This window comes from Crocodylus siamensis, chromosome 5, assembly GCF_052110815.1.
Source record: "Crocodylus siamensis isolate JL-2025a chromosome 5, ASM5211081v1, whole genome shotgun sequence".
Lineage (NCBI taxonomy): Eukaryota > Metazoa > Chordata > Crocodylia > Crocodylidae > Crocodylus > Crocodylus siamensis.
Window position 1 is genome coordinate 176,020,433 of NC_143399.1, and position 13,687 is coordinate 176,034,119.

Below are 13,687 nucleotides of genomic sequence, written 5' to 3' on the forward strand. Positions count from 1 at the left end.
GGCTTGTCTGGGGGTCCTGGGGGTGTGCAGCTGCTACTACTGCATGCATCCTGGGGGAGGCATGTGCCCCCCAGATCTGTGTGCAGGGTGAGGGCAGGCTGCCACTGTGGGAGCGTGCTGGGGGCTGTACTGGGCTCTTCCTGGTGGCTGTGAGGAGGGGGGCTATGGACAGGGCTATGGTGAATTTTGGAGTTGGCTCTAGCCTCCCCGTAGCTCCCCTCCCAGGGCCACTGCTGCCTCCTGCTCTGCTCCACCCCACCCGGCCCAAGTGCAGCCACCAGGAAGAGCTGGATTTTATTAAAGGAAAAGAGAAACCCTAATTGAACAAATGAGCAATTTTAAAACAAAACAATTTTAGAAGAACTCTGAGGGTGCATCCAGACATGCATGCATGTGCCTGTTGCGGCACCTCAAAGCAGTTTGAGATGCTTCAAGAGGCATGGTAAGAAAGAAAAAATGTTCCCCATGCTGCATATTTGCTGAATGTGAATCACTGAATTTTGGGGGGAAGAGGATGGAGGGACAAATTAAAAAAAACAAAACAGCTCTACCTTCTATACCTTGGTTGTCTAGGGAAGGGATAGAATTTAGTTTCCATCTAAATCTCATCCATTGTACTCAGGAATGTGGAATGATCTCAACTGTGGAGTCAGCAAATTCTTCATCTGTGAAAGGCTAAACAGGACTGTTCGTTCAACAGTTGCTCCTACATCACCTGTACCTCTGGGTGGATGCCCTGAAAATTGGCTTTTGTTTAATAACAAGGTACAGTAACAGATGTCTCCAGCATATTGTATTTGAAAAGGAATTGAACTTAGACAAAGAGATTCTTATTTTCATTGTTTAGCTTTGTACTGAGAATTTAGATTATCCAAAGATATATTCTGATTGTCTGACAAGACCATTCTGGTGATGCCACATCCAGTTTTGAAGCACCGAGAAATAGATTTGTGAATTACTGTAAGTTTTAAATAACTTCAATCCAAACTTCTAAAAAGTTTTTAGATTCTGAAATGAGAGGGAATTAGATACCTAAATACCTTTAAAATATTATTTCTTTGGCCCTAGTCCTAAAAAACATTTTGCTAACACTTAACTTTGGGTCAGGAAGAAGTGACCCTTAATTCTGATGCAATCAGCATTATACCAGTATAAAAATATAGGAGATTCATGATGCAAACTCTTGAACTGGGGTAACTTCATCCCATACATGGGAGTACTCTTCTTGAAAGATTGGGGATAAATCTGCACCATTGTAAGTTATCATGGCCAGATTTCATCAGTTTGCACCTTATCCTGGAATAATCACTTGCTCATGGCAAGCAGACTGTAAATAGATGTCTCATTTAACCCAGGCCTGATTTTCCAGGAGTTTGACATGCATCAAAACAGGTGCAACATCGCCATTTAGCATGTTGCCCTTCCAACTTGTACTACTGCTCTTTTGCCAGTAGGTGGTCAGTAGCCTGGCTGGATTGTCCAGGGATTGACCCATAATAACCCTACAGACATACATTGTGGTGTCCTGTGGAAAAAACAATAGCCACTTTAATCCTGCATAACTCAGTGGACTTGTACATCTATAGGATCCCAGGATAAAAGGCTTTCTTCTGGGAGAAATGTGACATTTACCCACAACCATAAAGTCTTACTTGATTCCCTGCCATCTACTGGTGAGCCTACTGTGGGAAAAATACACATTTGCTATTACATTACCGCAGTATAATTTATGTTGCTATATAAAATAGATTTACATTACATTGCGGCATAGGATCATTGGCCCTGGCCTTGAAAGATGACACGGTTAAGCAAATATATTCTGCTTGTGCTGTAGTGCTTACCTGTTCCAAACCATGTTCTCTGAACAAAATTGTTGACTATTAGTTGACAGAGAAAGAATGTAAAGTTGTTCCTTCATTAGACTGGGTTAGAGGAACAAAGTTTACCCATAAGAAGCCTTTTCCAAAAAGGAGGCATGCAAAATTAGATAATACAAAGCATGCCTTCTTTCTTTGAAATGACCTACTTATACACAAAAGGTGGATCTTTATGCAAATACTTGTATCTCTGCTCTACAATCAATGTATGACTTGTTTACATAAACCCTTGTTTCATTCTATCTGTCACTGTTGTTGTAAGTACCATTGCACAGTGGTATTGTAAAGAGTTTGCTATGTTGTATAACAAGGTTGCCATCCAAAGAAAATGTTTTTTATTGAGAAGTTGCAAGTTGCTTACTGACAACCAAACTTTTTAACAGACACTATGCCACCCTGCCAAAGTGTTCCCTCTTCACTCCTATATCCTGATTCCACATCCTTTCCTTTTTAGATTTGTAGATTTCATGGCCAAAAAGGGCCCATTAGATCACCTAGTCTGACTTCCTGTGTGATGCAACCTATTAAATATGTTTGTTTAGAATGAAATTGTTTTGTTTGTTTGTATGTTTGCAAGAGAACCAACAACATGGCATCCAAACCTCAACAACATTTTCTTTTTCAGTGTTTCAAATTATTTGATAGCATTAAAAAAGAAGCACAGTCATGGCATGCTGCACGGACTACATGTATAAGTTTAGGAGGCAATCTGGTTACTGTATCAAGTGCAGAACTGCAAGGTATAGTGTGCACATTTTTTGATAATGGATGAGATAAAGAGGTCAACTAGTCTCATGGAACAGCCATAAAATAAAGACCAAAAAAGAAAAAACAATACAGCTGCAGTTCTGTAATATATCTTACTACTATTGCTTATATGAAAAGTTGCATTTAATGATGGATGATGCATATGTAGCTTGAATAAATTTAAATATACATATCAATGGTTTGCCTAAGTTTGAAAAGCACAATTTCAGCATAATAGTAGATTATAGATTGTGGCTGCCACTATATCAATTTCATTCAATGTGACTGAGTTTTTTTTAATTTGTTTTGATTTTCTAAATTTCAAACCTTCAAATAATGGTAATGTGCATGTATATGCATACTGTTCAGTATGAACAAAGATAGCAACATTGAGCTTCTGATTTAACTGTTATGGAAATCAGTATTGTCAGTGATTGGGGGAAAGTCCATTTAGTTTCCCTATTTGTAAAACTATTTGCTTTCTTTTAGCCTTCCTTATCACCCTCATAAAGGATGCTACAGATGAGGTCTGGATTGGAATGAATGATATAAATCATGAATACTTGTTCCTATGGACGGATGGAAGTGGTGTCTCTTATACAAACTGGGCAAATGGTTATCCAGATTATAGCTATCAGGTAAATATTTAATGCAAGTTATCATTAAATCATTACAATTTTGGTAGGTAGATCAAACTGTGTGTGACCCACACAATTTAATGTCTGTGGAATTCAATATATTAATTGTTGAAAGCAGAACTACCATGGTCATGTTATATGTTTTTGGAAATTCAATTTGAAATATTTTTTAAAAAGGTCTGTATTGATAGTTGGACACTTCTTTATTTAAAATCAGTATTTTTGAGATAGTAAACATTCAGGGCTTTTTAAAAAAATGTAAGTTATCCTTTATCCTATCCCTGTAATGCAGTATGAATCTTAATGAGAAGATGATTGGAACAAGGCCAATATTCTGCAGACTTAAATCCAGTGATTAGTTCACAAACTTAGTATCATAGAATCATGGGGAAGTAGGGGTGGAAGGGACCTCAGGAGGTCTTCTTGTCCAACCTCCTGCTCAAGGCAAGATCATCCCTGTATAAACCAACCTAGATAAGTATTAGAACAACCTGTTCTTAAACACTTCCGAGGATCCCTGGGTAATTTGTTTCAATGCTTCACAACCATCTAAGGGAGAAAGTTCTTTAATAACCAACCTAAATTTCCCATGTTGCTATATAACATTGTTTCTCCTTGTCCTATCCCTTTGACTGCAGAGAATAGTCTATCTGCATACACTTCATCGCCACCCTTCAACCACTTGAAGATTATTATCAAATTCCCCCTCAGTCTTTTCCTTTCCAGACTGAAAAATGCCAGTTCTTTTAGCTGTGGCCTGCAAGTCCCGTCTCCCAGACCTGTTATCACTTTTTGTTGTTCTCTGGTGGACTCTCTCCAAATGGTCTACCTCTTTCTGAAACTGAGGTGGCCAAAACTGGAAACACTTCTCCAGGTGACTCAACTGAGACTAGTCATGTGATTCCTATAATTAAAGGTTTCCAGATGATATGCTAATGCTGAGTAATTGTGGAGTATCACAAGGATCCATTAGAATTTACTAAACTATTAACAGGTGGTTTGTGTTTATAAATGTGATTTACAGATATTCCCTATTACATAGATCTTGCACATTAATGCAATTACATGAAATACCTTTTTTAAAAAAAAGGCAGAAGAGGAAGAATCAGGGTCTCCTATTTTTGTTTCATATTCTATCTTTCATTTTATTAGATCTCGCTCCCTATTAGATCTATCTTCAGAATAACTCCACTGCAGGCTAAGAGGTTTTCCCCATCATCATCTCAACTTACTGTTAATTGCAGAACATAACAGAGTACTGTTCAGTTGTGAATGAAATGGTTAATGTGGACTAATGGCTGGCCTTTCTACTTTTTTGCTCCTATTTTATCATCTTGACAAAATACCTTTTTCACAATAAAAAATGACAAGCAATTTGAACTGAAGGAGCCTCACACAACAGCTCTACAACAATAAAGAACATGAGTGAAGGTGCTATTTGGTAAAGCTAGAACAATATAATATAAGCCCTGTTCAAATATGAAATGACTTATTACAAGACTAGATTACATGGCCCTGAGGGAGTATAAGTAATAAAAAATAGATGCTTGATCGACCTGTCTGTGATAGCTTGGTCTTCAGATGTGCGAAGAAAAGAAGTGTTTTTTGTTTGTTGTTTTCTTCGTACTCCTTAATGTATCATTTTCCTTCTTAGTCTGACTGCATCTTTATGACAAACAAAAATATTGAAGAGGCAGGGAAATGGAAAGATTCAGACTGTCAGGCTAACAAAAGCTACATATGCCAGAGAAATACAGGTGAGTGCTCCTCCGCCATTCTTCTAAGTAAATAAAGATGAGAAAATGGTTTGATGTTTAGATTGCCTTCTGGATTGAACTCTAGCTCTCCACATACTCTGCATCAGCTCTGGCCTCTAAGTGAAATATGTTTCACAGTTTCATATGAGCTCAAGAACATTTTGACAAAGCAAACAGGGATACTAATAATTTTTGCCATGGATGCCAAAAAAGACCCCTCACTCTTCCTTAGTGCCGCTCCAATTTACTTCCTTTGCCAAACTGGCTGCTTAGCTTTCTGCTCCCTACTTTGTGGTCCTTGGCCAATCTGCTTCTCTGCTTTCTGTTTCCTGTCCTATTTGGTCTTTTGCTGCCTGGTCCCTTCCTGATCTGCCATGTGCCCCACAGAGAAGCTGCCTGTGCCATTTGTGGCCTGTGTGTAACAGGTTGGATAATCCTGCTCTAATATTTGCATAAGCTTGGCCTGTAGAAAAAGCCAGCAGGTGTCATGTAGCCCATCTGAACTAATCTTAGACACAACTGTAAAGGGATCAAGGCTTTATTCCACCTTCAGTTTGGCTTGATCCCTCCTCACCTTGACCAGCAGATCAGAGGGCATTTCCCATTGCTGCAACCAACAAGACTTTTATGAAGCAGAGGGAAGTCCTTATTGCCACAACTCAGCAGAAGGTTGTTACGAATGCTGTTTGGAGGGAATTGTTTTTGGCTTGTATATTGGATGGGAGGATTGAAAGAGGTAATAGGGCTAAGGTTGGGAGGGAGGAAAATGAACCCCTTTATATGCCAGCTCTCAGGAGGGGTAGGAAGGCTTGCTTGGAGAGATTTATTTAAGATTTTGTAAGAGGGGAAAAGGTCACTGATTTGTAGATAAATCATGGTAGAGGGTACATAAATAGTTTTTCTTTCTTTTTTTTTTTTACCTTGAGAAATTGAGGTTTGGTCTGCCTTGTCTACACTATTGATACACCAGATTTTGCAGCCTTGCCTAGACCATATTTTCAGCTGGAGCAGCATGCACCCCTCCCAAATCCTTCTCTTCTCACTTTCTCATGGTGGGTGTTTTGCCTTGCAGCCACCAGTGCCATACATCCTGGGTGCCATAGGATCACAAGGGATCACAACCTGGAAGTTTCTCCCCTCTAATCCCCTGCATAGTTGCTTAGTACTTATTCTAACAGACAAATTTATGGAAGTACTGCATACTTTCACAGAGGAGGGGTATAACTTCATGGAGAAGTCTTGGTTGGGAGCAGAGTAGCTGAAGAGCCAAAGGCTACAACTTTTTATTAAAGCTCTTTGAGTCATGGTTATTGTCATTGAAATGATGGTTTTACCACCCATTGCATCTTGATTTTTATTAGTGTTACCTCTCTTAATCATTTTAAAACTGCAGACATTTGTTCAGTGGTACAATAGTTGCATAGACTATGAAACAACCATTTATTCCTTTATTTTCTTATTTTGCTACAGATCCTAAACTACATCGCCAAACAACAGTTCCCATACCTGGCTTTATCCAGTATGGTAACAGTAGCTATTCCATCATCAGTTCCAAAAAGAATTGGGAAGAAGCACACAAAAACTGCAAGGCTGAACACTCAGAACTTGCCAGCATTTTAGATGCCTATACCCAATCATTCCTGTGGTTGCACACGTTAAAGTTTAAGGAGCCTGTGTGGATTGGTCTCAACAGCAATGTGGTAAATACATCAAATATACTTCATGTCAGAATACTTCTGCCACATTTGTCATTGAACTATTACTGTCTTGATTTCAAGAACCGTTACTGTTGCACCCTTTTGTCTTATAGTGGGCACTAAGCATGAGCAAGAATTCTTTGTTATCATAGAGAAGTTATGCTGGAAGAGGGCCTCTACATACCATCTAGTCCAACCAGGGATTGAACCTGTGACCTTGCTGTTATTAGCAGGATGCTCTGACCAACTGAGTTTCTAATGATTTTAGTCTTCAAAAGCATCCAGAAAAGGAAGAGAAATAGGGAGAATTTACCTTCAAGAGCAAATTGGAAGCAAATTGGATGCCTATCTTGCTGGGATCCTATGACCCCAGCTGACTTCCTGCCCTTTTGGGCGGGGGCTGGACTCAACGATCTTCTGAGGTCCCTTCCAGCCCTAATGTCTATGAGATGTGAGAAAAGGGTGTATAAAAAGGAGACAAGCTGTGAGCATGATGGAGGATCTGTAGAAAAGGAGTTGCAAGGAGGCTGAGAGGAGAGTAGAAGCTATAGGAATAGTGGGAGGTTGAAGGCATTGAAGAAAGCATGGTGAGCTGATGCCAGGGAATTGTGGGATCAAGAAAGGGATAAACAAGCAATGGGTAGGAGATGAATAGTCTTTCTTCATAGAAATGATTTAGCAAAGTAGTGGAGGGTGTCCCAAAACCTTAAGGCTTAATTCACTGAAGCAGGTGGGACATTCACCTAGAAGGAATTTTCACAGAGTGGAAGCAGCTTTGTACTCCAGTGGGGGTTGCTAAAGGGATTCAGTGAACCAGTGTGTTCCCTAACTGCCTGGGTATCCCACAGATCTGAGCCAGTGCCATGTACTTAGGGTTTCATTGGTTCCCCTAAACTTTGGCAAAATGGAATTTACCAGCTGGCCGTTTGAGGCTTCGTTCATGGCAGCCAACACAACCATAACCCAAATGTCTGGCATTGGCTTGGGAACATCCTGGCCTAAATTTACACCAGTTTGTTCCAGAGCAATGAGATGCATTTCTCATCTTGCTTACATTCTTTATTTTTATAACCATGTCACTGAAAAGAACTAGTGCTCCCATGGTTTGAAGCAAATACATATAATCACACAGGCAAGGGGTTGCGCCAATTGCAGAGATGAGTTTAACCCTCCCTGTGAACAACTGTCCAATTCAGCCAAGTCCTGAACCACAGAAAATCTCACTTTGTAGGTAGTAAGTAGACTTGATGGATTTTGGTAGCTAAAATCCATCAAGACTTTGGTAGCTAAAATCCATCAATATTTCTTAACATTTCTTTCGCATCAGGCATTTTCAAAGCCTTCCCAGTATCTGTGTATGACCAGACTGAGCTTGCAGCTTGCCTAGAGAGCAAAGATCCTGGTTCCTACTGCAGACTAAGACTGCAAGGGCTAAGCCAAGGACACTTTTCTCCTTTGTAATTGCTCCTTCTGGCAGTCAGAACCTTCTGTGATGCCAGACCCAATAACCAAAAGCAGGCATGGGTTTCCTGTATTCTCTCTAGATGTCTTTTGCTCACCACAGGGAGGAGAAAATAAGGAGCAGGAATAAGCTCCATACTCTGTGAGGCGTAATATGTGGGGATATAGAGAAGAAGACCAGAGGAGGGTAGGAGAACTGGATCTGTACAGAGCTGAAGCTGTGTTGGGATCTGGGTGGAGGGAAGAATAGGATTAATATACAGAGATAGGAAGACTGAGAGGGGAGCTAGGTTGGGATTGGGGATACTGGAACATGGAGGAAACTGGGATGAGGGAGTGGCATGTGTAGGGGCAGTGGGCATGCTATAGTATTCCTGTGTTTCAACATTCCTCTACCATCAACAAATAGGTAGTGAAATCCAGAGACAAAATGGGAGGCTCATTTCTATAAGAAATGAGCTGATACAAAGGATAACAATGTACAGGTGCTATTACTTATTCCATTAACTCAAGTGGTGGAGGTTTGAGGTCTGTGAATCTAAAGATTCTCACCCTGCTGCTGCATCATGTGGTCATTAATATAGTTCCACATGATCAAAGTTTTTTTTCTTTTAACTACTTATTCAGAAGAAACAAAAACAAAAGGAAAGAATGTTAAGAACATCAACTGCAGAGCCTTTGCATGGGTCCCTAGTGCATACACATTCTGATACCAAAGTTAGTTGCACAGTCATGTACTATTTTTGCCACAGGGACCCCTACCTCATTCAGTGTGCTGAATGGACATTTGCTAATCAATGTCTTGGGTGCTGTAATGTGTAAGGCTGTGGGATGATATGCCGCAGAGGATGGAAGTCATGTAGTTAATAAGGCCAGGATGAAAAAGAAATAGGCTGGTACAGGCGATTGAATTTCACCACTAAGAATTGGAATTCTATCTTGGCCTCTTCCACACAGTTTGCTCAATAGTCATTACTTGTTCTGTCTATGGAATAAGATGGGGTCCTTCTTTCTACTGTTTCCTAACAATTGAGAACCTGATTTTTCAGCACTACTAAGGTAGGTTTTTTGGATACTGTGTTAGTTCACTTTCCATTTGTTTTTAGACTGGTGGATTTTACAAGTGGACGGATAACTGGAAACTAAAGTACCAGAAATGGGCCCCTGAGGAACCAAAAAAGAAAATAGCCTGTGTCTATTTAGATGTGGATGGTTCCTGGAAGACAGGCTCATGTGATGAAGAGCATTTCTCTGTCTGTAAACGGTCTGATGGTGAGCAACAGATTTCATTTAGGCCAAACATGTACTTCCAGTTAGGGAGCTTGAGATTTAATTGCCGTGGTAGCTTGACTTGATTAATAATAGAAGGAAATTAACAACAATTTTGAAATAAAATCATTTTATGTGTAATGAATGGGAAACAAAACAATAGCAGGGAACACACTGATGGTGGCATTGTTGAATACACCTATTGTTTACAACTATGTGGTGAAGTGATGTGGTCCAATAAATGATCATTACACACAAAGTGGGTTTATTTCAAAATTGCCATTACTTTCTGAAACACCTGATATACATATACACCTCCCATGTAAGTGTGTATATATATATGTGTGTGGGTGTGTGTGTATATGATAAGTTGGTTATATTGCTACTGAATAGAAAGGAATGTGACTATTGATAATGTGTGTGTTCCCTGATTTCACATTTATAAAAGAGTAGTAGTTTTATAATAAAGCATGGTTTCTTAACAGTTATGCCCCCTCCTGATCCACCGCAATTCCCTGGAAAATGTCCGGCAGAGAAAAAAGGCAGATCCTGGATTCCCTTCCGCGGTCATTGTTACTACATTTATGTCTCATCTAAAGAAAACTGGTCTGGAGCTTCCATGGAATGTGTTCGACTAGGTGGGTGTCAGCTTTTATTAGGAAATAACAATGGAGGATATTGGTAGGACTCCAGAGAAATATGTTTCCATTCCTTGCAAATTGATAATATATTCAAGGCAAAAACAACCCCCCCCTCAAAACAAAACAAAAAACAAACACCCCCCCCCAACTGGTCAGCAATACTAAGTGTCAAAAGGAAATATTTGAGAGAATTGGTGGGAAATTGGGAATGAAAAGTAGTGCCTCTTCTCCCCTTCCCTTTCAGATTAAAGAACCGAAAAACTTTTTTATGAAGCCTGGGTGGAAGAAAGCAGCATATATATCTCATACCACATCCCCCCAGATAAGATATGTACCTTATTTTTGGCAAAGCAGAATTAAGAACAAAAGATTTACCAGTGTCTTCCCTGCCATAGCATGGAATCACCATGGCTGAATGTTCACAGCCTCTGGTAAATTGGCATCTGCCTTAGGACTGGATTCCAACCACCCTCCACGTGGCTAGAGGAGAGAAGCAGAAACCGTTACAGGGATTCTGTTCAGGCACAGAAAATCTGTTTCCCTGCTTAAGACATGCAACACTTGAAGGGCTGAGTATTGGGGGAAAGGTGTGTGTAATATGGAAGTAAATACACTATTCCTCTGAAAAACTTTCATTTTTCTTTCTTAGTACCAACTATTACCCATTGCAAACTAGCTTACATCTTGCTGTTCCTTTCTACCATCTTTGAATGGTACTGTGGCAGGGCACTGTTTGTACCTGTCACTTTAAGGGCCTGAAGCTAGCAGCCAGCAGGTGCGTGATTAGGACAGCCATTTTCGATCCAGGGCTGCCCATATAAACAGGGCATATTGCTGCTGGAAGGCCAGGCAACAACATCGCCTGGCTGCAGGGGTGCTGGTGTCATCTGGAGGTAAGGGAGGAGCTGTAGGGGATGGTCAGGAGGCTCCTGGTCCTGGGTATGACCTAAAACTGCACCTGCTGGGAGTGGGTGGCCTGGTGGGGCTCTCAGTGGTGTGGGAGCTCCCAGGAAATACCAGGCCAGTTACCACCCTGGTAAAAAGGCGGGTCAGGGTGCCTTAATCCCTAGCCCCCACAACTGGGTTTGTTACCCCCTTGTAGGGTCTGGAAGGAGGACCTCAGTAGAGTGGGGCCATAGACTCAAACCTGTCTTGACATCCCCTGACTAGTCCACAATGGGGCCAGGAGCAGAAGGGTCGAAAGGCCAGAGGCCCACCATGAGGAATGCCCAAGAGCTGAGGTGCTGGGGTTCTGATTGGCCTGGAGGTGGGCCAGGGCTAGTGGCCACATGTCCCGGGGGGAACCATACCCATAAGGGGGAGAAGCTCAGGAAGCTATGCAGCTGGGAATGAAGGCAGAATAGGCTGCCTGAATGGAAGGATCTAAGTGGGGTCCAATTAGTAGGATTCTGGGGCCCAGTGCGGGGCCGATGATATGGATAAAATCTGGATGCTATCTGTGAGGCTTGGGCTGCAGTGTAGGGGGGGAACGGAGCTGCAGATAACGCCCCCTGGCAGTGGGGCAAAAAATGGGCAGCCTCCTGCTTTATTAATATCAATTAAATAATTAACAACAAGGCATAGCAGGCGAGAAGGCATGTGGTTAGCCCAGAAACAGGTGGGCAGGCCACAGGGAAATCAGCCCCGAGAAGGCCCCCTGTTACACGTACCTAAGTGCCTAAGTGTACTTCCCATACATTCACCAATAACCTCAGTTACTAAATGACTAGCTGCTTGCACACTAGTTTTGCTTCTTTTGTCTTGTTTTTCCTTTCTCCCCATCTGTAGTTTAGTCTCTATACATCTTGTTCTGCCTGTTCTTCCTTCCCCTATCAGCTGGGTTCTGCTACCCTTTCATAAAGCACAGGGAACACAAATGTGAGTTTTTTGTATTTATCTGTTTTGAAGCTATTTGTCTGTGTTCTCTGGGACTGTTGATAAACTACATTGAGGAGTGAAAAAATTACCTTGAAGAGAAGGCACTTTTATTCCAAAGATTAGAACATAGGGGCTATATTCTGCTGTTGATGTATTCCTGGACAATTTACTGGTTTCAGTGCAACATCAATTACAAGATTCAGTCAATTTGCATGTATTGTCAGTCTTAAAAAAATCAGATCATAATTATTGTTTCAAAGAGTGGATCATATAGAATGGTGAAACTTGCTTGAGTTATGCTTAGTTATTTATAAATGTTTTTCAGGTTCCTCATTGGCTACTATAGAAGATTCAGCTGAGATGAATTTCCTATTTAATCACTTGCATGCATTTGCAAGTGATTCAAGCCAGTTTTGGATAGGAATGTACAAAAACGTGGATGGTAATAATTTAATTTTCAATATTTAGTTGCAAATAAATACTCAGAGGTAAACTGATGGACTCCAGCCAGGAGCAGATTGAGCCATTTCAAGGGGGGCAGGAGGGTGGCACCACATCCCCAATGCTGCGAGCAGAGTAGGCTGATCCACGTTGTGGGCAACACTGCCTCTCACCCTGCTTGGACCAACTTGCTCTGCTTCTGGCAGGAGCAGAACCAGTGTGAGTGGCAGCAGGGAGCCCCACTGCTTAGACTGGCTTGCTCTCCTCCTGACAGGAGGAGAACTGGAAGCAGAGCAGTCCAAGGACAGCAGGAGGCACTGTGGCTCCCGGGCACTCTGGGGCTGCAGCACTTGCTCTGCCTGGTGGGAGCAGCAAGCCTGTCCTTCCCTTAGCTCTTAGTCCTGCCTCTCCTCACTAAGCCTCTATTAGCAAGTCACAGCTGTTCAAGTGAGAGGCAGTCAGAGCAGGGTTTTTGCCTTACCATGTGACTGCTTCCATTGAGTCAAATAACATTAAGTCAATTAACATTTGTTTGGTTTACAGCATAAGGTCTAGCAAGGCCCTTGGAAAGGAAAAAATAAATCCAGTGGATTTGTCAGATAGGCCTGTGCGAAGCAGCTAGTATTCACTTTGGATTCGCATACGGCTGATTCAGGCAACAGTGATTCAATTCAGTGATTCAGATCATGTCCCGAATTAATATGTCTGAATCTCTGAATGAGCCAGACTCAACCCCTACCTGGTCTCCCAGTCCCGGCAATGACTGCCCCACCTGCCCCAGCTCCAGGCACTTGGGGGAAAAAAAAAATCCCTGACTCAGAGGGCGCTGCTGGGCAGGGGGCAATCCCCACTGCTCTCCACTGCCTTATGCTGTGTGGGGGGCTCTGCATGAGCCCCCTGATCCCACCTCCTGCTCCCCCAGGCTCCCATAGCTGCCCTGCCCACTGTGGCTCCAGTCCTTTAAGAAAAAAAAAGAGAAAACCCCCAGACTCACCATTCCAGCTTGTGGGAGGTGCCCCCCACTTCCCTCCACTTCTCCATGCCAGGTGGGTGGCTCTACATGAGCCCCCCTAAGCCCTGAGGCCACTGCAGGAATGGTAGTCCTGGAGCTTTTCTCTGTTTTTTTCTTTTTTTCTTAAAGGGCCAGAGCCGTAGTGGTCAGGGAAGCCATGGAGCAGGGCTGGGGGTGTGGGAGGAGTTTCAGGGGGCTTGTATAGAGCCCCCCATGCAGTGGGGAACAATGGGGGGCAGCCAGGATTGCCATCACACCTGGTGAGCACT

The 13,687-nt window shown here is 42.1% G+C and overlaps 1 protein-coding gene across 1 annotated transcript in view; it reads left to right on the forward strand.

Annotated features, from left to right (window-relative positions):
- The window catches only part of LOC149864950 (macrophage mannose receptor 1-like), a 65,245-nt gene that overhangs the window by 37,826 nt on the left and 13,732 nt on the right, over positions 1-13,687 (forward strand). The window contains exons 20-27 of the mRNA XM_090047238.1: positions 623-765; positions 2,503-2,617; positions 3,114-3,262; positions 4,917-5,019; positions 6,490-6,719; positions 9,284-9,449; positions 9,932-10,084; positions 12,291-12,407. Of these exons, the coding sequence (XP_089903364.1) occupies positions 623-765; positions 2,503-2,617; positions 3,114-3,262; positions 4,917-5,019; positions 6,490-6,719; positions 9,284-9,449; positions 9,932-10,084; positions 12,291-12,407 (1,176 nt within the window). The remainder of the gene's footprint in view (positions 1-622; positions 766-2,502; positions 2,618-3,113; positions 3,263-4,916; positions 5,020-6,489; positions 6,720-9,283; positions 9,450-9,931; positions 10,085-12,290; positions 12,408-13,687) is intronic.